At 42.1% G+C, this 25,769-nt stretch overlaps 3 protein-coding genes across 6 annotated transcripts in view; 2 read left to right on the plus strand and 1 right to left on the minus strand.

The window, feature by feature from the left end:
* Window positions 1–19,965, plus strand: part of LOC309700802 (hydroperoxide isomerase ALOXE3-like) — a 34,811-nt gene extending 14,846 nt beyond the window's left edge. The window contains exons 3-15 of one of the 2 annotated variants that reach the window (XM_082524625.1): window positions 18–222; window positions 910–994; window positions 1,277–1,390; window positions 4,772–4,872; window positions 5,093–5,259; window positions 5,427–5,570; window positions 9,731–9,934; window positions 10,128–10,214; window positions 10,298–10,467; window positions 12,714–12,835; window positions 12,912–13,012; window positions 18,941–19,111; window positions 19,252–19,965. In XM_082524625.1, coding sequence (XP_082380751.1) covers window positions 18–222; window positions 910–994; window positions 1,277–1,390; window positions 4,772–4,872; window positions 5,093–5,259; window positions 5,427–5,570; window positions 9,731–9,934; window positions 10,128–10,214; window positions 10,298–10,467; window positions 12,714–12,835; window positions 12,912–13,012; window positions 18,941–19,111; window positions 19,252–19,431 — 1,851 coding nt within the window. In that variant the 3' untranslated portion in view covers window positions 19,432–19,965. The remainder of the gene's footprint in view (window positions 1–17; window positions 223–909; window positions 995–1,276; window positions 1,391–4,771; window positions 4,873–5,092; window positions 5,260–5,426; window positions 5,571–9,730; window positions 9,935–10,127; window positions 10,215–10,297; window positions 10,468–12,713; window positions 12,836–12,911; window positions 13,013–18,940; window positions 19,112–19,251) is intronic. The other variant, XM_082524626.1, reaches the window with a different exon arrangement.
* Window positions 19,966–20,887: 922 nt separating this feature from the next.
* Window positions 20,888–22,562, minus strand: LOC309700805 (uncharacterized protein). 2 transcript variants are annotated; one of them, XR_014274757.1, is made up of 2 exons: window positions 21,145–22,562; window positions 20,888–21,055 (listed from the first exon to the last, which is right to left on the minus strand). XR_014274757.1 is itself a non-coding variant. In XM_082524632.1 (2 exons), exons 1-2 carry the CDS (start codon window positions 22,473–22,475, stop codon window positions 20,904–20,906), a joined length of 867 nt encoding a protein of 288 aa, XP_082380758.1. In that variant the 5' UTR covers window positions 22,476–22,562; the 3' UTR covers window positions 20,888–20,903. The 2 variants fall into 2 exon arrangements, 1 of the variants encoding a protein (XP_082380758.1); XM_082524632.1 differs by having other exon boundaries at window positions 21,761–22,562.
* A 996-nt stretch (window positions 22,563–23,558) lies between these two features.
* The window catches only part of LOC309700817 (sodium channel regulatory subunit beta-4-like), a 32,957-nt gene continuing 30,746 nt past the window's right edge, over window positions 23,559–25,769 (plus strand). For both annotated transcript variants that reach the window (XM_082524650.1, XM_082524652.1), the window contains exon 1: window positions 23,559–23,735. The gene's annotated coding sequence lies outside the window, so the exon portion shown is untranslated. The remainder of the gene's footprint in view (window positions 23,736–25,769) is intronic.

Here is a 25,769-nt window from a genome sequence, read left to right on the forward strand (position 1 = left end):
TGCTACTTTTACTTCAGGTGTCACATTTTATTGTGTCCTGCCGAAAATCCCTTGGACATCTAGCACTGATAGAGCTAGAAAAAGAGAATCAGACGCTTGTCCCAAACATGGCTTGGTATCCTGCTAAGGTGGATGTGACGTCCCCTGAGGGAGGCAAATACAGCTTTCCTGTCTACCGCTGGATCACTAACAGCAAGCCGCACTACTTCAGAGAGGGAGCAGGTTTGTGTCAATGTTAGAAATGAATAAATTAAAAGCAAAAAATGATGTAGCTATTCATTTAGAAGAGATCATAAAGATTATAAAAATTAACTGAAAAATGACACATTAAGAAAGTCTTCTTTTTTTTCTGCCTGTCTTCTTTTTTCTTTTTTTTTAAAAATCTTTAAGAGAAATTTTATAGACAATAAAGAATTTGCTAATTGGATCTCCTCAGTGAGTGTTTGAGAGAATAGTTCCTGTCCACCACAAGACGGAGGAGCAAATCAGCAGCAAGTGTATTGCTCCTCCAGTTTTCCACCTGAAGACAGCGTTTACATTGCAATCTACCTTTGGTAGTTTTTTGGCCAGTATCTGTAACATTCCGGAGATTCCTCATTATTTTGACACGCCCACACACAAACTGAGTACACACTAAGTACACTACACGACAAAGTAAAAGTAAGAGTAAAAGTGCTGCAAGCACAGCAAAATTCTAGGAATAATGGATATAACTTATATTATAATTTATTATCAACTCTGACCACAAACATCTGGAGTTAATTGAAACAAAAACAAACAATATCATGAAAACCAGCAGGAACATCTGCAACTGGTAACCAGAACTAATGAAACAGACCAAGCAGGTAGATCAAATCCAAACCGTTCTGTCTTTTAAAAGAATTTTTACCTTGTGTGTGTTTTTTCTAGCTCTCACAGCAATTGAAGACAAGCACAGACTTCTTAGCCTGTACAGTCGGGAACAGGAGCTTCTGGAAAGACGCAAACTCTACAGGTAAGAGATGAGAGCATCATGAGAACCAATAGAATGAAGGCCTGAAATCCTTCTCCACCCCTGGCTCGATCAGTTGGATGTAAATTTGTGAAATACCAAGATAATTTAAACACTACATAATATCTGCTAGAATTTGATGTGCATGGTCGAAGCATAGATGTGCATATACAAACAATTAGTCAGTAATGCCATTTGTTTTCTGTACTATAATCCCTTTCCACTACACTTAAGTTATTTTGTTTTTGTATATTTTATATGTTTTGCCTTTATCTTCTTTTCCAGCTGGGACAAGCAGGGCATCTCCCACCTGAAGGCAGACAGTGTTTTATCACTCCCCTATGACATCCGCTTCTCTTTGACTAAGACTGTGGAGATGGTCTACATTGGGGCCACAGGGTGAACCCCTCATGTCATATATATATACACATATATATATACATATATATATATATACATATATACATATATATATATGTATACATATAGATATACATACATATAGATATACATACAATACAATACATACATATATATATATATATATATATATATATATATATATATATATATATATATATATATATATATATATATATATATATATATATATATATTTATAAAACACCCAGCACGCCCCTGCGGGCGGTTTATCCTTCAAGCTCGGGTCCTCTACCAGAGGCCTGGGAGCTTGAGGGTCCTGCGCAGTATCTTAGCTGTTCCCAGCCCTGCGCTCTTCTGGACAGAGATCTCCGATGTTGTTCCTGGGATCTGCTGGAGCCACTCGCCTAGCTTGGGAGTCACCGCACCTAGTGCTCCGATTACCACGGAGACCACCGTTACCTTCACCCTCCACATCCTCTCGAGCTCTTCTCTGAGCCCTTGGTATTTCTCCAGCTTCTCGTGTTCCTTCTTTCTGATGTTGCTGTCATTCGGAACCGCTACATCGATCACTACGGCCGTCTTCTTCTGTTTATCTACCACCACTATGTCCGGTTGGTTAGCCACCACCATTTTGTCCGTCTGTATCTGGAAGTCCCACAGCATCTTAGCTCGGTCATTCTCCACCACCCTTGGGGGCATCTCCCATTTTGACCTCGGGACTTCCAGGTTATACTCGGCACAGATGTTCCTGTACACTATGCCGGCCACTTGGTTATGGCGTTCCATGTATGCCTTGCCTGCTAGCATCTTGCACCCTGCTGTTATGTGCTGGATTGTCTCTGGGGCATCTTTACACAGCCTGCACCTGGGGTCTTGCCTGGTGTGATAGACCCCAGCCTCTATGGATCTTGTACTCAGAGCTTGTTCTTGTGCTGCCATGATTAGTGCCTCTGTGCTGTCTTTCAGTCCAGCTTTGTCCAGCCACTGGTAGGATTTCTGGATATCAGCCACCCCCTCTATCTGCCGGTGGTACATACCGTGCAGGGGCCTGTCCTTCCATGATGGTTCCTCGTCTCCCTCCTCTTTGTTGGGTTTCTGCTGCCTGAGGTATTCACTGAGCACTCGGTCAGTTGGGGCCATCTTGCCAATGTATTCTTGGATGTTCGTTGTCTCATCCTGGACTGTGGTGCTGACACTCACCAGTCCCCGGCCCCCTTCCTATGTCAGTGGCTTCTATCTCCTCCTTTGGCCAGCCTATTACCCCAGCAGGGTACCTGATCACGGGCAGGGCGTACGTGTTGATGGCCCGGATCTTGTTCTTACCATTCAGCTGACTCCTCAGGACTTGCCTGACCCTCTGCAGGTACTTGGTGGTTGCAGCTTTTCTAGCGGCCTCTTCATGGTTCCCATTCGCCTGCGGGATCCCCAGGTACTTGTAACTGTCCTCTATGTCTGCAATGTTGCCTTCTGGTAGTTCAATCCCCTCAGTTCTGACTACCTTCCCTCTCTTTGTTACCATCCGACTACACTTCTCCAGTCCGAACGTCATTCCAATGTCATTGCTGTATAGCCTGGTAGTGTGGATCAGTGAATCGATGTCTCGTTCACTCTTGGCATACAGCTTGATGTCAGGAGGTGGCTGACAACTGCTCCGTTCCGTAGTCGGTATCCGTAGCCAGTCTTGTTAATGATCTCACTGAGGGGGTTCAGGCCTATGCAGAACAGCAGTGGGGACAGAGCATCTCCTTGGTAGATCCCGCACTTGATGGTGACTTGTGCTATGGGCTTGGAGTTGGCCTCTAGTGTTGTACGCCACATCCCCATTGAGTTCCTGATGAAGGCTCATTGATCTTGTACAATTCTAGGCATTCCAGTATCCAGCTGTGGGGCATTGAGTCATAGGCCTTCTTGTAATCAATCCAGGCAGTGCACAGGTTGGTCAGTCTGGTCTTGCAGTCTCGGCTGACTGTTCTGTCTACCAGTAGCTGGTGTTTTGCGCCTCTGGTATTCTTGCCAATTCCTTTCTGTGTCCCGCTCATGTATTGACCCATGTGCCTGTTCATCTTAGCTGATATGATGCCTGACAGGAGCTTCCATGTAGTACTGAGGCAGGTTATTGGTCGGTAGTTGGAGGGGACCGGTCCCTTCTTGGGGTCCTTGGGGATCAGGACCGTCCGACCTTCGGTTAGCCATTCCGGGTGTCTCTCGTTAACTAGCAGCTGGTTCATTTGTGCTGCCAGACGCTCGTGGAGTGCAGTCAGCTTCTTTAGCCAGTAGGCGTGAACCATGTCGGGCCTTGGTGCTGTCCAACTCTTCATACTGGAGACCCTTTCTTGGATATCTGCCACTGTGATGGTTACTGGACCCTGTTCGGGGAGGTCGCTGTGGTCTGCCCTCAGATCCACTAGCCACTGAGCATTGCCGTTATGGGTTGCGTCCTTCTCCCATATGCTCTTCCAGTATTGCTCGGTCTCCAGCCTGGGTGGTGCTGTTCTCTTATTATTATTGTTCCCTTGCCACTGAGAGTACACCTTTGCTGGTTCTGTGGAGAACAGCTGGTTTATTCTCCTGCCTTCTATCTCTCTGGTGTACCTCCTCAAGCGGCTGGCCAAGGCTGTGAGTCTTTGCTTGGCAGTTTCCAAGGCCTCAGGTATGGACAGCTTGCTGTATTTCTTATGCACCTTCTTTGTCGCACCTTTCTGCAACTCCGTTAGTTGGCAAACCTCCCTCCGTGCTACTTTGATCTTGCCCTCTAGCCTCCTTCTCCATGGAGGGTACTGCCCCTTGTGGCTGTTCATCTTGTAGCCAAGCATCTCACTGATCACTGCTGCCGTATTGTAGATCAGCTTGTTAGTGTCGGTAATCGTGGTTGTAGGTATTGTCCGTAGTGCTGCATTAACATCATCTAGCAGACCTTCTGAGGGTACTTCACTTAATCTTGGTAACCGGCTACGGGGGATCCAGGTTTCAAGCTTGGCCATGATCCTATCTTTCAGGTCAGTTCCTCTCGCACTTAACGTGCAATCCTTCTCCTATTGCACTTGGGGCTATGTACCCAATCTCGGGTGGGGGTGATGATATCGCCCCCCTGACCTGGCGTCCTGACTCCTCCTTGCCATAGCATTTGTGTTGTACCTCGTCAATCTCTAGCTGTGAGAGCAGTCCCTTCTTTCGAATGTTGGAACACTGAGCTACTAGTTGTTTCGCCGTCATTGTGGATGTTGGGTATCGAAGAATCCATCCTATTCATGTAGCCCCTTCCGCCGGGGTTACTTGCGTAGTAGCATTCCAACAATGCCCTGTTATATATATATATATATATATATATATATATATATATATATATATACATATATGATTCTAATCATCTGAAAAAGCTACTGTGTTTTTTTCTAGACTGGGAAGGCTGGGACTGATGGGAATGCTTCAGTCTAACAAGTTTAATTGTATAGAGGATATTAAACAACTATTAAATGTCCACAAAACTCAGGTTTCAGGTAATGAACAATCATTAGACCATATTATATAATGTATAATAGCACATAAAGTAACATAGAATAAGTCATATTATTAGGACTCTGGCATTTATGTCCATGACATGATGAATTTTACTTTCCTGTTTTTTGCCTGCGGTCAAATTTTATGATATTAACAGTGGTTGAGAAGGATTGTAAAGCATTTTAAACACAGAGAAGTAAAATTATGTTTTATTTCTAGAATACGTCTCTAAACACTGGAAGGAAGATGCATTCTTTGGCTATCAGTTTCTAAATGGTACCAATCCCATTTTGATCCAACGCTGTACACAACTGCCCAATAACTTATCTGTCACGGATGAAACGGTTTTCCCTGATGGTCAGCATAATTTGGCAGAAGAAATGGAGGTTTATTTAATTTAAATTTCTATTAAATAAAGTTGACTGATATCTGGTTGCTCTTATTTGTATGTTGGTGAGGTATTTGTATTGGCAAATTTTACTTTGCAGTTGTAATACCCAGACTAAATGCATGGGGTCAAATAATTTGTCATTCCTTCTGAAATTTCAAACAGAAGGGTAACATCTTCCTGTGTGACTACAAGATTTTGGATGAAGTGGAGTCAAACACCATCAATGGGAACAAACAGTTCTTGATGGCCCCGCTTGTCCTACTTTGGAAAAACAATGCTGATCAGTTAATGCCAGTTGCTATTCAGGTGAGCTTAGAACTCAGACATTAATAACGTAAATTAACTGGTTCTTATATAGCACTTTTCAAGCCTACCTGAGCACTCAAATTGCTTTAGACAATGTGCATCTATTGTATATGGATTTTGTTTATCTTTTTCCTTCTGCATAGAGATTAGCTCTTGCTAAACCAATCCCTGTTGTTGTTGCCAATGTCTGTGCCAGAAAAAAGTTCTCAGTAGCTTTAGGGAATGAAATTAATAAGAATTTATTCCAATTCCAATATCAATATCACTCGTGGATTCCATTCATTATCAATTCTCTTATTGATTGTCTATCCGGTCTTTAAGGCTGACGTCATTAGCCGCGTCTGGGCCCAAACTCCGCTGCAGGTTCCTAAGTCAAAAGATCTCTGCAGCATTACTGAGAGTTTAAAAACTGTCTAAATTCATTCATCTTTAATAAAATGATCAGTGTTGCTGTTTTACCAGGTGCAATGATTAAGTTTAACATCCAGGCATCCATGAAAACTGAATTATTTATGAAATTTAACTGAAGTCGAAGTTAGCAGGGAGTTAGCTCGCTAGCTTCCATTTCAATATAATACACCATGTTCTGAATGAGAGACTTCTGAAAAAATTAAAACGTTACAGCTCTGCTATCACTCCCAACATAAATGAAGACAGAAAACTAAACAGCAGTGGCGTTTGTAGGATTACAGAACTTGGACTAGCAGGTATATAATGATGTGCTGCATGATCGCTAGCGACACAGCTATGTTAGCATAACATTAGCATGGCAGGATGCTGTAAACGGACCAAACTTCAGTCAGGGGAACAAGTGAGATAATCCATCCACAAAACAAGGTTAGTCATTAATATACTGCTGCATGGGCTGTGCTGTAGTTACATCGTAAGGTTTTAAAAAACTGAGCTTTAAAATGATTAGCGGAAATAAAAATAGAGAGAGGCCGACAGTGATCACTGACTGTTTTTAGGGGCTTGTTGAGATGAAATAGAACAAGATACCAAGCATTAAAATATGTTAAAAGCACAATAGCCCTATTAAAAGCAGAGTACTTTTGGACCGGAAGCAGGATTCAGCACATCATCGCTTAAAGGCTGGATAGATTCTGGTTGGCTCAGCTTTGAGAATAACCACTATCTCTAAGCAGCATATCAAGGAATGTCTCAGGAATAGGGATGGGTACCAGTATCGGTTCTGACATAAATGGTAGTAACCAGACCGAAAAGCAGCGCACATTTCGGTGCTTTATTTCGGTGCTTTTTTTTCCTGAGATGTCATACACTTTGAATTCTAGCCAATCATTTTACGTTTCCGAGGATAGTAGGCGGGTCCAGGTACGTACGTTATTTTAGAGCGGAGCTACAGATTAAAAATGCCCAAGGCAAGCGGTCAAAAGTCTGGCTGTACTTCACAGCAAAATATGCAAACTCAGCAGCCTGCAACAAGTGCTTTAAGGTGATACTGTGATACTGTCAAAGGAGGTAACACCTCAAATCCGATGAAACACCTGGCGACGCATAGCGTTTTTTTTAAAGCCGAAAAATGCGCCGTATTTGATAGCGTGCTGCGAGACCTCACACCGAGCGCATCTACTGCACCCGAAGAGGAGAGTCCTGGCCCCTAGCCCTGCCAGTGTAGCAAAAATGATGACGGATGATAATGGCAGCAGCAGCCATTCTTCTCTGCGTGAGTAGCTTAATGTTGTTCGTGTGTAATTTATGCTGAGTAGGCTAACCACATTATTAAATGAATGCATATAAGGTGAACTAGCAAACACAGTCGTAGTTACATGCAGCTGACTTCTTGTTTGATGGCAGATACTCCCTTCACCCTGGCCAAAAAGGCTAAAATGACCAAAGAAAAAGTGGAAAACAGCTAAACATGAGAGGTTTTTGGACAAAGTTTGTGTTTTTTCCATTGTTTAAGCACTGCTTCCAGCCAAGAGTGATACCATATATGCCCCATAGCTGCAGAAAAGGCTAACATTGTTATCTTTTTACAAAAAAAACCAGCTGAACATGAGAGGTTTTTGGACCAATTTTGTGTTCTCCATTCTTTAAGCACCGGTTTGAGCACCGTTTAAGCACCGGCACCGTTTCAAAAGTACCGGTTTGGCACCGATATCGGATAAAACCTAAACGATACCCATCCCTACTCAGGAATATCATCTAACAATATCAAACTGAAGTTAAAATCTCATACACCTACACTAATCCTATCCTAATGAGGAGTCACATGTGATCTTTCTCTTAATATTTAGATATGAACAAAACGCCAACAACACAAAGCAAAGATAAAAACAGCAGACAGAAACTTAAAACAATCACAACAAGATCATACAAGATTCTCAAAATTCTCATCTTGTCAATTTAGCTATTGGGATTTATCTGTTAGCTTGTAGCATGGGAGCCAATGCAGCAGGGTCACACAAGACCGGCATCAAAGGTGATGGCAGAGATTTGTGGAGTGACTCTGCACATATTGCGATCTGTCTGTCCTTTCTTGGCCACCTGCCTCATTCAACCTAAAGAAAGTGCCAACCTCCAAATGTGGCGGTACTGGTAAGCGGTGTCTTCTGGACTCGAAGGTCCCCACATGCAACAACCTGTCACTGGCACTCTTTCTTTTTAAGTGATTTTAAACTCTGGTGCTGAATTTAATTGACAGTTCCCATATGGAAAAGATATATATAAATCTTATAAAGTTTGTATCTGTCTTGTGTGAAACTTGTATGAAAAGCATACAAGAGTAAAAACAGATATAAGATCCCTTGAAAAATTATATAATGAAACTTGTATGTTTTGGATACTTACTAAAACAATGTATGAAAGTAATGAGAAAGTGGCCACTTTCATGAGTAAATCATGTAAGCCTTAAATGATTTACTCATGAAAGTGGCCACTTTCATGAGTAAATCACATATAAGTTTTTACTATTTCTTTTCCGTATGGGTTAGCTTATGAAACAACTCAGTACGGAGGTTTGGCCCTTGAGGCTCCTGTGGAAATAACTGCCAGTTACTCCCCACCATCATCATCACAGGGTTTTTGATCAGCACGTTCTGTTTGTCACACTTCTTACAATTCACCATCCCTTCAGCCCCAAATTGGGTCCTTAAACCTGACTTAGAGACTGCAGATTTATCTTTAGTTCCCTAGTAATATTTTGACACAAACAGCAGTGGCTCCTTCCTCCACATGACCCCTAAGACTCTCGGCTACTAGTCTCTCCCCTTTCAATTATCTATAAATTACATTACAAGGGCGAAGAGACTGAAATCACAGTTCCCTCCATGCCTTAACACCTACATCACAGCCAGAGGATACGAAGGCAGACTTTTCTGTGACGTAGAATCATTGATTTGCCAACCAGGGAAAAGGAGGACTGGTACGATCCAGCGTGGATGGGGTTTACCTACCGCTTTCTGTTTTGCTTTTCAGGAACAGTTGGGCAGCTGGGTGTGACTGTGGTGTACATGGTTTCTCTGGCACAACTAGGGCCATTTGGTTCTGTCAACCTAGTGTATTTAAGTAGCAACGAGGCAGATATCCTACACCTGATTGTTGTCTCTGCTCTGGTGGTTTTGTTGTGACTTGAATTTTGGGAAAGTGTCAATCTGCAGTTTCTACTGTTGCTTTTCGGCAGTCCTCCTTCCAGCTTGCCAGTTTTCCCAGGATCTTTCAGAAGAATATCAGCCATGACCCTTCTCCACTTTCATCAGACTGTCCTGCCACCGTAAATCCTGCACTGTGTGCTGCTTACCTGAACACCTCTATGCCTCTCACACACCACTACTCTTACCTTTATTCCTCTCTGCCTCAGCCACCTTTCCTCAAACTCCTCACACAAGACCTTTTTAACTTGACAAATAATCTCTACTCACCTTTAAATTCTTTCATTCAGTATCCAAATCTTTTCCTAGTCATGTGCTTTCCAGTCACTAACTGCCATTTCTCTGTCTCCCTGGATTATCAAAGATCCTCGGTCTGTTTCTTTCCTGCGCCTTTAATCGTTATTTTTACAGTAAATAAAGCTTTTCATTGCAGTTTGTGTTTGAGTTGGTCTGCTCAACATCTATAAAAGTGTTTGATGGTTAGCAGTTCGTAATGATTAAAAAAAAGGTAGTATAAGTAAGAAAACACATTTATTCCTTCTCCTGCAGCTGAAGCAGAAACCAACAAAGGACAACCCGATTTTTTATCCTAGTGATTCTGAGTACGACTGGTTGTTGGCCAAGACGTTTGTGAGAAGTGCAAACTTCAACCTTTATGAACTAAATGCTCATCTGCTGCGCACTCATCTGCTGGCTGAGGTTTTTGCAGTGTCACTGCTCCGCAACCTTCCAATGGTGCATCCACTGTACAAGGTATGTAAAGTTGATTAATTGTTTTGAAGATTTAACACAATGGTAAATGGTACAGAAAGCAACAAAACTTGTGACTTTGATGTTAGCCATTTACATATATGTTATACAGCAGAATTAAACATTTGAATATAAAACATCAGACAAGAAAGGAAAAAGTAGTCTTCTTACAAATGAACTTCTCTGCTTCCCTCAGCTTCTCATACCTCACACTCGCTACACTTTGAACATCAACTTCTTAGCTCGGATGCTTCTGATATCTAAAGGAGGAACTTTTGCTAAGGTATAAACAAACAAAAAGGACAAACAAATGTTCTTTTTGACCAACATGTATTTTTTTGCCACTAAGATTTGACTGTTTCCTAGTTTACATCTTCTGGTGGAGAGGGTGCCCTCACAATCCTGAGAAGATCACTGACCTCACTGACCTACAGCTCCCTCTGTATCCCAGATGATATTGAGGAACGTGGACTGAAAGATGTGCCAAACTTCTACTACAGGGATGATGGACTCCAGCTTTGGGAAATCATCAACAGGTTCTATTACCACTTTGTCTGACACAACATACAGAATAACTTCAATTTATTTCGAAGTTCACCTAGGCCATTCTTCACACCCTGGTAAATTTAGTAATGTACTTTCAGATGCTTGCCGAAACAAAAACAAAATTCTTCCAGATGGCTTCCCAGTTATTATTTTAAATGAAAGAATAAATGAATGAAGCCTTTATTTGTGACATGCAGTTGCCTGCAGTGAAACTGACCCTTCTGACCATACATATATTACACAAACATCACATTGCGGAGACAGGTCAGAATAGATAGCATTTAAAAAGAACAGTGAAAATTCACAACATCAGGGACAGGAGGAGAAAAAAAGGACTCTACTCAGACTCACCTCCACTAGGAGAGCAGTTTAAGGACAGCAAAACAAAAACAACTCAGTGTCTGTGTCCGTTACATGAGTATGTGTGTGAGTGTATCCCGTGTTCACCCCATGCTTTATATTGTACAGCAGACCCTACAATAATAGATACAGAGAAAAACCCAACAATCATATGACCCCCTATGAGCAAGCACTTTGGCGACAGTGGGAAGGAAAAACTCCCTTTTAACAGGAAGAAACCTCCCACAGAACCAGGCTCAGGGAGGGGCGGCCATCTGCTGCGATCAGTTTGGGTGAGAGAAAGAGAAAAAAAGAAGGAGAAAGAAGATCAAGTCTCCAGTGGACCCAGGTGGCCTTGAAGGTCAGACAGAAAGTTCAGACAACAATCTTGTTATTAGTAGTGGTGCAACAGATCAAAAATCTCACGGTTCGGATCGGATTACGGTTTCAAGTCACGGATCGGATCAATTTTCAGATCGGCAAAAAAAAGAAAAAAATGAATTTTTAAAAAAAAATTTCTTATTAACTTAGTTAAATATTTTTTGCCTATTAAAAACATTCAACACAAGACTCATTCCACGCAATTATATAAAAACAAATTAAGGTGCAATACAAGGCAGTACAGGACTTTGTATCTACCACTCCGCTGTGATATAATCAGTGGTCACGGTCACGTAGCTTTCCGTTGACCTGGAGGTCCACCCATTTGTAGTTGGGCAACAGAAGATGTCTGTGACAGTTCAGCCATAACTTTAAACTTTTCCTGCTCGTAAATGCCTGGTTACAATCTTGTCACTGAAGTGGACGCGCAACGGGATATCATAGCGTGGCTCAAGCACATTCGTCATAGTTTAAACCCCTTGTTTAGCACAAGGGAATACGGCCTCCCGTCTGCAGCTAAACACTCCAGTAGCTTTTGTAATAGCTTTAGCCCAGTCGGATTGGGCAGCAAAGGGCTGCTTAAATGCCGCAAACTCCTCTGCTCCTCCACTTGGACCACTAACACTGGCCATAATTATCACTTGACAGACTGACGACGTGAACCATACACTTTTTTTCCTTCTTTTTCGAATCTTCGGATCACCTGCGTACAGAACTGTGGATTGGGATCAGTTCGGATTACGGATCAACCTTTATCCATTGCACCATTAGTTATTAGTGAAGAATTTTGTTGTTCCAGTCAACTTCAACCTTGGCAGGTCTCTATCTGTTGCCAGTGGGATAGCCGCATGAGTGAAGATGGTGGTTGTTTGTGTTTAGTGCGAACAACTGCATCCAGTTTTTAGAGCTGGTCTAATGTCTGTCACTGGTGACTAAATCTCTCAATTCCTATTGCAGAGCCGTGAGCTTCTCCAAGATCTTGCCCATATGCGTTCAATAAACACAGTCTGAGTACTCACAGCTCCACTCATCGTCTATCTTGTCGGCCAGCCTGGTGGGATTTTGAACAGCTGTGGCTGCTTCTTGTTCTTCGATAAGCTAGGTCCGAGCCAGATCCAATCACCCAGAACTCTGTTATCGAGGTTCCGAATTGGTAGATCTCATTCAATGTCCTCCATCGATAATGTCGCTAAATACACAACACAACCGGCCATAGAGTATCACACAGCAAACGTCTCTGCAGGCCAATTGGGCTCTCCTGAGCCCAGGCTTTTTGTCGAGAAGAGGATGTCAGTTCCGTTACGGGAGCAGTTGATTAAATCCATAATTCTTTAGATTTTAACCCTCTCGAGGCAGGCGTTGCCGATTTGCAACAGTTAAAAACTAACAACCTGATTACCCAACATACATATTTTATATTTATTTTATCTGTTATGCATTATAGCTTTTTAAATGTGTTTTAGAAACCATCAATGGAAGTAGGAACATGTTTGAATGTGTCTCCATTTGGCCAAAGGTTGGTGAAGTCAACACTTGCCTTCTACTACAAGACTGATGCTGAGGTCCAAGAAGACACAGAACTGCAGAACTGGATTAAAGAAATTTTTCAGTATGGATTTCTTTCACAGGAAACCACAGGTGGTTCATTGTTTATTATATTATATTTAATTTCTGTGTTGACATAATTCATAATTTATTCTGCCTATTCTGTCAGGAATTCCTCAAGAATTTAGCACTATGGATGAGATGGTCAAGTTTGTCACCATGGTGATCTTCACTTGCTCTGCCCAGCACTCAGCTGTCAACTCTGGACAGGTGAAGCATTTTAATATATCCTGATTATCAGTGATGATGTTCACATCAGATTTTCTCAGTTCTCTCTGCATGGATCACTTTTGCATAGATAAATCCACTAAAATTTTGAGGTTTATGAAGGAGTTGATGCAACTCCATCAGCAGTGAATACAATACATTACTTAATGCTTATTGTATTCTATGATCATAATTGAACTTTACCTCGTGAACATGGAAGCAGAAATTACGTACAACTATTTCCAATCGGAATGCCATTTATTGTGCACTCATTCATGTACTACAGTGATGACCATTGTTGTAGGCCACAGCCCTCCTTTTAAGTCATAAGGTGATTCAAGTAGTTCATAATTTATCTTCCAATGTATTAAGAAATCTAAAAGTTGATAGAAAGTCATGCGAAGAATTTTAAATGTTTTTCAGTTTAATTCAATGGTAATTATAAAGGGCAGAATCATAACTCTCACTTCAAGGTGCTTTATATTGTATGTTAAAGACCAGTGTTGGGGTCCTTACTCAAAAGAAGTAATATATTATACAATACTTGTTGCTGCTCACTGCAGCATTGCATTTTTGTAATGCAAGTAACTATAACATTGAAACTGTAATCTAATTACAGTTTCTCAACTGAGACTGGGTGTACCAGTCCTAACCCAGCAGTCCTAAGTACAGTGTTTAAGACTGCCTGTACTGATAAACTTACACTTCATCTGCCTAATGGACAGAATTTTTTTTTAATAAAAAAGGTACGCTATACCTTCTAAGGATACTGCCTAAGAGAGGCATGTATAATGTAAAGAGTCCTAACATAAAACGCTATGAAACTCCATCATTAACAAATTCGAGTTACGTAAATATGATTCAAATCAGTATTTTTAATACCTAGAGCATGCTCTAATCACCATAATAAAATATTAGCCAGGCTGACAAAAAGTCAGAGCTCTTTTGAGCCAACCATCCCTTTAACGTTAACTTGTAATGACTTCATGAACTTCTTCACAAATAAAAATTACCAATAATCATCCCACAGATGTAATATTATCTACAGCTACTCTTAGTACCATTGATGTTAAGTTAGACTCTTTTTCTCCAATTGATCTTTCTGAGTTAACTTCAATAATTACTTCCTCCAAACCATCAATGTGTCTTTTAGACCCCATTCCTACAAAACTGCTCAAAGAAGTCCTGCCATCAATTAATTCTTCGATCTTAAATATGATCAACCTATCTCTAATAATCGGCTATGTACCACAGGCCTTCAAGGTGGCTGTAGTTAAACCTTTACTTAAAAAGCCATCTCTAGACCCAGCAGTCGTAGCTAATTATAGGCCAATCTCGAACCTTCCTTTCATATCAAAAATCCTTGAAAGAGTAGTTGTCAAACAGCTAACTGATCATCTGCAGAGGAATGGTTTATTTGAAGAGTTTCAGTCAGGTTTCAGAGCTCATCACAGCACAGAAACAGCTTTAGTGAAGGTTACAAATTATCTTTTTATGGCCTCTGACAGTGGACTCATCTCTGTGCTTGTCCTGCTAGACCTTAGTGCAGCATTCGATACTGTTGACCATAATATCCTATTAGAGCGATTAGAACATGCTGTAGGTATTACAGGTACTGCACTGCAGTGGTTTGTATCATATCTATCTAATAGACTCCAATTTGTACATGTAAATGAAGAGTCCTCTTCACCCACTGAGGTTAATTATGGAGTTCCACAGGGTTCGGTGCTAGGACCAATTCTGTTTACATTATACATGCTTCCCTTCTGGTTCAAAACATACGTAGAAAACAGGAAATACTTTGTATCAATAGGTAACTTCACATCTGAGCAGACAAGTATCACATGTGGAGTTCCCCAAGGTTCCATCTTGGGACCCCTTCTGTTTAACATCTACATGCTCCCACTGGCACAGATTATAAACAACAACAAAATAAACTATCACAGCTATGCAGATGACACACAAATATATATCACAATGTCACCAGGAGACCGAGGCCCTGTACAGGCTCTTGGTAAATGCATTGAGGAAATCAATGACTGGTTGTGCCACAATTTTCTCCAGCTAAACAAAAACAAAACTGAGGTAATAGTCTTTGGCGCCAAAGAAAAACGATTACAGGTCACCAGAGAACTTCAATCTATACATCTAAAAACCACAAACCAGGCGAGAAATTTGGGTGTAGTGATGGATGCAGACCTAAACTTAGAAAAACACATTAAGACAATAACAAAGTCAGCTTACTATCACCTCAAGAATATATCAAGGATAAAAGATCTGATGTCTCAACAGGACCTGGAAAAACTAGTCCATGCATTCATCTTTAGTAGGCTTGATTACTGTAACAGCATCTTTACAGGTCTACCTAAAAAATCAGTCAGACAACTACAGCTCATTCAGAACTCTGCTGCTCGAGTCCTCACTAAGACCAAAAAAGTGGACCACATCAGTCCAGCTCTGAGGTCCTTACACTGGCTGCCTGTCCGTCAGAGGATAGACTTTAAAGTTCTGATGCTGGCCTATAAAGCTCTGAATGGTTTAGGACCAAAATACATCAGTGACCTCCTGACCCAGTATGAACCATCCAGATCCCTCAGGTCATCTGGATCCGGTCTTTTATCAGTTCCCAGAGTCAGAACCAGACACGGAGAAGCTGCATTCAGCTTTTATGCTCCTTATATCTGGAACAAACTCCCAGAAAGCCTCAGATCAGCTGAAACACTCAGTTTATTTAAATCCAGGTTGAAGACTCACCTGTTCTCAGCTGCATTTGAATAAAGCACCAAATCCACACTTTTAAGCTTAAACTTCAAAACTTACATTTAACTACTGATTTTATCTACTGTTCTGATTTTATCTGTTTTGATTTTATATACTGTTGTTTGTTTGTTTGTTAATTAGTTAGTTAGTTTATTTGCTTGTTTTATTCGATTTTAAATCATGCTTTTTATTTGTTCTTGTTTCTAATGTCTCTGTAAAGCACTTTGAATCACCTTGTTGTTGAATTGTGCTATACAAATAAACTTGCCTTGCCTTGCCTTGCCTTAGGCAGCATCATTAGAAGACAGCATAAATTTTCACTGCTATGCAGATGACACCCAGCTCTATCTGTCCATGAAGCCAGATAACACACACCAATTAGTTAAACTGCAGGAATGTCTTAAAGACATAAAGACCTTTCTGCTTCTTAATTCAGATAAAACTGAGGTTATTGTACTCGGCCCTGAAAATCTTAGAAATATGGTATCTAACCAGATTCTTACTCTGGGTGGCATTACCTTGGCCTCCAGTATCACTGTGAGGAACCTTGGAGTCATTTTTGACCAGGACATGTCCTTCAACGCACATATTAAACAAATATGTAAGACTGCGTTCTTCCATTTGCGCAACATCTCTAAAGTTAGAAATATCCTGTCTCACAGTGACGCTGAAAAACTAGTTCATGCATTTATTACTTCCAGGCTGGACGACTGCAATTCATTATTATCAGGATGTCCAAAAAACTCACTGAAAAGCCTTCAGCTAATCCAAAATGGTGCAGCAAGAGTCCTGACAGGGACTAGAAAGAGAGAGCAGATTTCTCCTGTTTTGGCTTCCCTTCATTGGCTTCCTGTTAAATCCAGAATTGAATTCAAAATCCTGCTCCTCACATACAAGGTCTTAGATAATCAGGCCCCATCTTATCTTAATGACCTTGTAGTACCATATCACCCTATTAGAGCACTTCGCTCTTGCTCTGCAGGCCTACTTGTTGTACCTGGAGTATTTAAAAGTAGAATGGGAGGGAGAGCCTTCCGTTTTCAGGCCCCTCTTCTGTGGAACCAGCTTCCAGTTTGGATTCGGGAGAGACACTATCTCTACTTTCAAGATTAGGCTTAAAACTTTCCTTTTTGCTAAAGCATATAGTTAGGGCTGGACCAGGTGACCCTGAATCCTCCCTTAGTTATGCTCCAATAGACGTAGGCTGCCGGGAATTCACATGATGCATTGAGTTTTTCCTTTCCAGTCACCTTTCTCACTCACTATGTGTTAACAGACCTCTCTGCATTGACTCATATCTGTTATTAATCTCTGTCTCACTTCCACAGCATGTCTTTTATCCTGTCTTCCTTCTCTCACCCCAATTGGTCGCAGCAGATGGCCGCCCCTCCCTGAGCCTGGTTCTGCCGGAGGTTTCTTCCTGTTAAAAGGGAGTTTTTCCTTCCCACTGTCGCCAAAGTGCTTGCTCATAGGGGGTCATATGATTGTTGGGTTTTTCTCTGTATCTATGAAGTGCCTTGAGGCAACTTTTGTTGTGATTTGGCGCTATATAAATGAAATTGAATTGAATTGAATTGAATTACAGTCAGCAGCATCAAACACTAAATTGTAGCCTGGTAGAAAAAGCAAAGAAAAGAGTCTGTCTTTAAGTTGTTTTTTAAAAAACTTAGAATTCACTGCAGTCCATGGGCTTATGGTGTTATAGACACTAGATATTTGAGCAAATCAGCAAAGAATTATTTATTTACTAAGATTTCATTAAGTTCAAGATCAGGACTTTTTTCACAGTGAGTAATTCAAATCACCCAGCCACCAACATGTTACTCACTAACCTTGTGCAGTGGATATAAAAATATGTTCTCTTGGCTAAAATGTGATCAGTTTTCAGTACAGTGGTCCCTCACTGTAGTGCGGTTCACCTTTTGCGGCCTTGTTGTCGCAGATTTTTTATTTATTTATTTTTGGTGCAATATTAAATGCTTTTTTTAAGTGCAATATTAAGTGCATTGTGGTCTGGGTCCTGATTGTCTGTAGACTATTGTCAGTAAATCTCGTGCTGTGTCTCCTATCCAGTACAGAATCCATTCAGCTTGTCAAATATAATCACTAACACTGTGACTCTGAAGTGCTGTACTGTTTGTTTGTAAGTTTTCTCCCCAACAATGTCGACGAGACATTTTGCACCATCAAAGGCACCTGTGGTAGCACCCAAAAGGCAGAGAAAGATGCTAATCATTGCACAAAAAGTTGGACTTCCGCACTTGCTAAAGGAAGGTAGAAGTTAACGTATTTTTCAGCCCATTATGCTGGGCATACACTGTGCAATTTTGGGCTCATTTTGATTTTTCAGTCGTGCGACCGTTTTGGTGATTGGAAACCTGAGTTTCGCCTTCATCGTGTGTCATGCATCGTGTAGTATACGTGGGGTAACGAGATTAACACCTCATGACCAGCTCCCGATCATCAATCGCTTCGTCGTAAGAAAATCAAACCAGTTTGAAATCCTGTCAGCCGTCGTGAGGGTGTCACCACAGCCTCTCACACTGCGGACGCGCAAACACAGAAATGAAAGTGAAAAAACGAAGTAGCACAGCAGTGCAGCGTGTGATCTGGACATAAGCGATGGAGGCACAACTTGTAGAACTTTGGCAAGCGCATCCGAGCCTTTTAGATTTGGCCTCACAAAATTATCACGACTACAACAACCGTGAAAATAGTTGGATTTACATTGCTGCTCAATCACAGCTGCCTGATCAATGTTTTTCATTAGCAATTTAGCAAAGTTGATGGTGGTGGTGTGTCTGTGTGAGTGAAAGACAGAGAGGGAGAGCGAGGGACAGATTATCTGTTATAACCTTCATTTTATGGACGCACAGTGTGAGCACTCAGGTCACATCAGGGCATCGGGCTGTATAGTGTGAGACCTGCATCGTGACCTACGAACTTCTAACCCCTGTGAGTCAATCGTGCAGTTTGAGCAGAAGCTGAATAACGCGACTGAAAAAACTGCACAGCGTGTGATGTTACACTTGATGGATAAATCTGGATGTGAAACACCTTAGAAATCATGTGGAATATTTGGTACATTTGGATCCAAAGGTTAATGCTATCAGACCTAAAAACTATCTCTCAAAGCCTATAAATAATGTATCAATTACTTCACCAATGCAGTACGATTTTGGTGGCTGGATGCCCAACAGTCCTACTACCATGGAACTTCCCCCACCAAAAGAAAAGGGGACAACAACTGAGAAAACGATACTGGACACATTCCCCAGTGTTAACACAACAGTGCATGCCATGTCCACAGTATGGCTACTCAGCAAGCAGTCCTCTGATAGTGTAAGTACTCACCAAAGATGTTATGTTTTATGTTGCTGTTTGTTTATTTTAATGTAAAATACATGAAAATTTTGCTAGAGTTACATATTTGATCAACGTGATAGTGGAACCAAAACTAAATGTACCATTGATCTCATCAGATTTTTCTTGGCAACTACCCAGAGAAGCATTTTACTGAGAGGTTTCCTCTCCTGAAGATAAAAGAATTTCAAGAAGAGCTCAAAAAGCTGAGTGCAGACATCAAAGCTAGAAACTCAAGGTTGGCCTTGCCGTACACATACATGGATCCAGAGGTGGTTGAAAACAGTGTATCTATTTGAATGAATATTGAAAGGCATCTTCTCCTTCAGCTTCATATTAATTTAACGGGGTAGGGGGAAGAGTGTGTGTCCAGATTTAAACTTTTTCCACTGATTTAACTTTTGTGTACATCATAATCTTAAAACTTCTTAATAGTGTATCGGTGATTATAACAAACAGGGAAACTGTAAGAATGAATGTAAAGGTGTTGCAGTCAGGAGGTTTTTATGAAGAGGGGGGTTTGTGTAGTCATGGCCTTTTTTGTCTCAAGATATGAATTATTTGATTTATATTTGTTCTTATTTCAGTGTGTATTGCATGTCTGTTGTGTAACAGTTACTGATCACTGAGTTTCTCCTTTCTCAAATTCTGATAATAAAAAAACTTAGCAAACAAAGCTTAATCCATATAAAATATTTACATTCCGTACAGATTAATAGAGTTTATGCATCTTAGGAATTGTGTGACAAGTGATGATAAAATACTGTGTAACTGCCGTGTTGTGATCACATGTTTAAACATTAAAGTCAAAGCTTGAAGCACCATGTTATCAATCTGTGTGACTTCAGTTATGACTGGATCCATTATGTTTTGTTACACAGCTGATTATTGAGGATGCATCAAATAAATGCTTATAGCTTAATTTTCAACTGAGCTGACAGGCAATACTGTATATAAAACATGGATGTGCACATTGTCACCCAATCAACGTTGAACTCATTTAATGGCAGATCTATGACCATCACCATGTTGGTTTCATGGAGCTTGAGGTAAGCATACTCGGAAAAGATGGTGGAGTGCTTAGTTATAAGCTAATGCTAGCTAGCTTGATTACTGTTAGGTTCATTTTTGAGAGAGAAGTCAAATATACTCAAAGATACAAACATTTGATGCTAAATATGAGATACAAACTGTGGAATATGACAGAACCCAACTCCTCAAGTATTCAACTTTAAGCCAAAATTCAGCTTTATTGTCAGTACTGGACTCCGGATTGATACTGTGTTAAGAGTAGAATAGAGTAGAAAATATCAAGTATACACATATACATCTCTCTCCCTCTGTCCATATATATATATATATATATATATATATATATATATACATATATACACACACACACACACATATATACAGACAGACAGACAGACAGATAGATAGATAGACAGATAGATAGATAGATAGATACATTCGCCTCCGCTTATCCTTTTCAGGGTCGTGAGAGGCCCTGGAGCCTATCCCAATCATAGGGCGAGAGACTGGGTACACCCTGGACAGGTTGCCAGTCTGTCGCAGGGCCAACACACAGGGACAGACAACCATTCACACTCACTCGCCCATTCACATCTAGTGGCAATTTGGATTATCCAATTAACCTATCCCCACAAGCTGGAGTATCTGGGGGGCACCCACTGTCACGGTCTCGCTGGCAGACCGTGGGGATGTGGGGAAAGGAGGACCCAAAATGCAGGACTCTACAGTGCAACAGTGTTTATTTACAGTGGTGACAATCCGAACAACAATAAATCCCCCCGTGCGATCCCAACTCCCGTTCCGTGTCTTCTCCTTTATCCCGTGCTCCGTGCTCTGTCTCCGTTCCCTGCGTACTCTCCGTGTGCTGCCTCCTGGTCGCCACAATTCCTCCTGAGGAAACACGCATACCAAAGGCAGCCGTGAGTACAAAACCTAAGAGTAGACTTGCACTAACCTTGCATAATACACTTAAGACTGACGGGAAGTCACTCAACGATCCAGCGTCGAGGAGCTCTCAGCCACACTGTTTTGAAGCTCCTCTGACGAGGCTTGATCGGCGCCAGGTGTGTGTGGATTCCTGGGTGGGACCGGTCAGCTGGCAGGGCCACACCCACCAGGCCTAAAAGTGCCTGCCACGACCGCACCCTCACATACACAAGCACACACCCCTAAACACCGGACAGTACACCAACACGGAAAAACAGGACAGCAGACACAACCATGATAACAACAACCACAATAATGATAATAATAATAATAATAATAATAATAATAATAATAATAATAATAATAACTACAATAGTAGTCCACACTGCTCACGGACCCCGAATCCCTGGAACTGGGTCCGTGACAGTACCCCCCCTCTAAGGGTCGGCACCCGACGACCCAAAAACAAAAACAAAACAAAAACCACAGTACAACCAACCCCAGGCGGGCGGCGGGGGGTCCCGGACGGAGGGCCCCAAAACCCCAGTTCAAATGTCCAACCACTGCCATGGTGGGAACAACAGTTCTTGCAGCCGACCCAGTGGACCGCAAGCAGGCAAAACTCGCTACGGGTCAGGCAGTGGTGGGAAAACAGTTCGGGCGGCCTACCTCCAACCCCATGATGGAAGCGGAACGCTTCAGGCGGCCTGCCACGGATCCGGTGGCGGCGGCGCTGCTCCTCCGGCGGCCTGCCACGGGTCCGGTGGCGGCGGAACGGTTCTGGTGGCCTGCCACGGGTCCGATGGCAACGTCGCTGCTCCGGTGAGCAACAGCGAGGCGTGGCACATGGTCTATGACGCGCCGGTCGCTGACGTGGACGCACTGGACGTGGATGGCGTGGAGGCCGCGCAAGACGTGGAGGTCCCTCCGGTTCGCTGACCTCCGGCTGAGCGGGTCCCTCCTCGGCTGGCAGCGAGAGCCCCTCCTCGGCTGGCAGCGAGAGCCCCTCCGCGGCTGGCAGCGCCGGTTGTTCCTTCCGCTCGCCGAGCTCCTCTGCTGGTGGCTCGCTGAGCTCCTCTGCTGGTGGCTCGCTGAGCTCCTCCGGCTCGCTGAGCTCCTCCGGCTCGCTGAGCTGCTCCTGCTCGCTGAGCTGCTCCCGCTCGCTGAGCTGCTCCTGCTCGGGCATGCTGAGCTCCTCCGGCTCGCTGAGCTCCACAGCTGGCGACGCGGGCTCCTCCCGCTCGCTGAGCTCCTGCTCGGGCATGCTGAGCTCCTCCGGCTCGCTGAGCTCCTCCGGCTCGCTGAGCTCCTCCGGCTCGGGCATGCTGAGCTCCACAGCTGGCGACGCGGGCTCCTCCCGCTCGCTGAGCTCCCGCTCGGGCATGCTGAGCTCCTCCGGCTCGCTGAGCTCCACAGCTGGCTAGAATGTGAACCTAATAAAGTGTCCAGTGAGTGTACATTCACTGGAAATTGTGAGGTTTTAACCACTGTCAGGGCCAGTGCCACTGAAAGACTTCAAAGAAAGAGATTGGATGGAGCTAGTTTATCACCATGTTATATGACAGTAATGTCCTTCACTCTTGAAGGCTATTTAACTCTCTGAGATCTCACGCTCTCACCGCAGTGAATTCTTACAATGAAAGGTCATATTATAGAGAATATGAAAATTGGGTTTCTGCAGTTAGAATTATACTTTTACTGAATTTCTTTTGTCCCTTGATCTCCAAAATGCAGGAGAGCATGGAGTCAGGGTGATGGGTTTAGAGTACAAAGGTCATCACTGATGTTGGCTCAGACCTCACAGGGATAAATCCAGGGCACCCACCCTGTGTTTCTCAGTTGTCACTGACCTTCCATGGTCTCTGGTGTCTGCTTTGCTGCCAGCTGCTTCCTCTGTAGTGATGGCTGTACATGCTGGGATTTTTTGTCCAGCTCAGCAGCTATATTGATCCACCATATAAGACCTAGAAGAAATGAAGGCCACTGTTTTTTTCTTGCCATTTATGTTGTTCGTCATGTATTACTTTGGGTTATTTCATGTTTTAATGCTCTGAATACGACTGGAGGAAAAGCACAAACACGAAGACAACACACAGCTGCTGTTTCACTCAGAGGATGGATTAGTTGAAAATAAAGGACCTTTTTTATATTTTGGGGTGTTGTATGGAAGGCTTTTAGATGCATAAGAATGATTTAAATGTTAATATGATCAGTTTAATGATGTTGAACTCTTTAGACGGGAAATGCGCTTCTCTTCTCAGACATGAGCATTCTGGTTCTCTGTGAAGACCGTTTGTAGTTGCTCTGTTTGTCCGGTAGATGAAGACAAAAATTCAGCTTTAAATTCGTGTTGTCCATGAATAAATGACAAGCGCGATTGAATATTTAAATATTTATTCTTTCCGGTGTCACTGGAGGCTGGACGAGTCACTCCCACCACTCCTCCTCCGCTCTCTGCTGTCACAAAGTTTCATTCTTCAGAGCGCCGCCTTGTCAGCAGAAGCACTCTCTGTAAAAATGAGGATCTGTCAGACGTCAGTGGGGCAGATGTCACGTGTGGAGAAGACAGTGGGGCAACGCTTTATTCTTGTGTTGAGGTGACAGGGTCCGCGGGAGTCCTCAGGTCCAGCTCCAGGCTCTCAAGGTGAGCTTCACATTTCACAATAGGCTATCCTCATCGGGAACGACCCAGATCCTACACTGACATGATGTGTCGTTTTTATTTCAGGGTTTGCGCAATAATCGGTCTAGCTGACAGACATCGAAAACTATTCATACACCCTTAATAAACTGTCCGTGTTCCCTTTAAAATGTAGAGCAGATTTATTAATAACAATGAGTTCCAGCTCAGTATACTTAGTGTGGGGTAGGAGTTGGCAGGAGAGCGCAAATCTTGCTTAAATTGTGCAAGTTTGGAAGATATCGCAGCCAATTCTTATTGCATCAGCCCCGTCCCCCAGATTTCATTTCACCCTTTCGCTCAACTCTGTTCTCATTAAGCCAAGCCCCAAAAGTAAAACTGCAGCGCTAATGACATTTGGTGAAACCGGCAACAACTGGTCACAGTTTCTGCTGCTGATGTCATGGACAAAATCAGCAAGTCTGTCACTTCGGGCGAAAATGACTTGGAGGTTTGTTTGTTTTTTTATACCTGGAAAATCAAAGACGACATGATTCATACTTATTATAATTGTGTTGGAAACTGTGAAACGGACCTGTTTTCATGTTTCAGTCTGAGAGTCATAAGCACTGTTCACTCTATTTTTTTATGTGTCTGAGCGAACGCACAAACTCTCTGAGCGTCTCTTGTAGTGATGGGATTTCCGGATCTTTTTAGAGAGCTGGCTCTTGCGGCTCCGACCGACTCTTCGGGTTGTTTTTTGCTTTAATTAATTTATTATTAACAATAATATGACATTATGCACAAAAGGAATTACTAATGTATAAAAAAAGTGGTTTTATTGATATGTTTATATATAAATATATACAGTGGCCCCTAGAGACAAAGCATGTACAAACTCCAAAGCATGTACAAACTCCAAAACACATTTCTAGCGTTAACTGAACTTCAAAACAGAGCTACCTAGATCACTTAAATTACACAATTGAAAGCATATATGTATTGTTTGTGTATTTATACACAAGCACCATATATATTCAAATAATTAAAAAAAAATGTTCATTTACCTGTTAATACACCATACACAAGCCAGCAAGTCGTTGGTACTTGCTGGCTTGTGTAGCCTCTACACTGTTAGAAAAAGCATCTTGAAAAAATGGTAATATTCCGGCAGCTGAAGCCAAAATAACTCCCGCATAAAAATACGGTTATTTCCAGTAATGAAAATACAATTAGTTGCGCTAATTTGACATGGGATCCCGCCTTTTTCAAGTGCCGCTAAACATTAAATTAGGAACATGTTAATGTCATTAAACAATGAAATCATCTGTAAATAGGAAAAAAAAACATCTTAAAAAAACGGTAATATTCCGGCAGCTGGGGCGCCAAAATACGACCGCAAAATAACAGAAAATAACTGTCCTATAAAAATACAGTTATTTTCAGTAATGAAAATAGAGTTTGTTGCTCTAATTTGACATGGGATTCTGTCTTTTCCAAATGCTTTTAGACATTAAATTAGGAACATTTTAACGTGATCAAACAATGAAATTACCTATAAACCAGGTCACTGAATGTGGAAATATGAATCATAATACGTAAATGTACAGAAATATACAGTTAACAGTTGGTTTAAATAATAATTGATTGCATGCCCTGGGACAGAGGCGAGGCTGCCATATCGCACCATCGGCCATCACTAGTAGGCGGTAGGTGAAGAGTCTTGACCACGGACACAGCGACGGAGAGTGTCTGAGCCGGGGCTCGGACCGACAACCTTCTGATCACAAGGCGAACTGCCAACTCTTGAGCCACGATCGCTCTAACTAGTGACGATAATAATACTTATGTGATGTAACACAAGCTTATAGGGATCATGTTATATACTTTTCCATAGCATTACATTTGAATTCAACAGTTCAATCTTTCAAATAACGGACAGATATTTGTGAAATCATGATACATTTGTGAATGTATTTTTACAATCTAAATATGCATATGTACAAAAAAATTTATTTAAAAAACAAGTAAATTGTGTTTTATTACATTTACAGTGAT

Source organism: Aulonocara stuartgranti (genome assembly GCF_965226115.1).
Source record: "Aulonocara stuartgranti genome assembly, chromosome: 23".
Taxonomy (NCBI): Eukaryota; Metazoa; Chordata; class Actinopteri; order Cichliformes; family Cichlidae; genus Aulonocara; species Aulonocara stuartgranti.

Excerpts from the sequence above, each read along its gene's own strand:
- LOC309700805 (XM_082524632.1), bottom strand. The coding sequence starts at position 22,475 with ATGCCCGAGCGGGAGCTCAGCGAGCGGGAGGAGCCCGCGTCGCCAGCT. Across the intron at positions 21,056-21,760 it reads CTTCCATCATGGGGTTGGAG|GAGGAATTGTGGCGACCAGG; the intron begins GTAGGCCGCCCG and ends GTGTTTCCTCAG.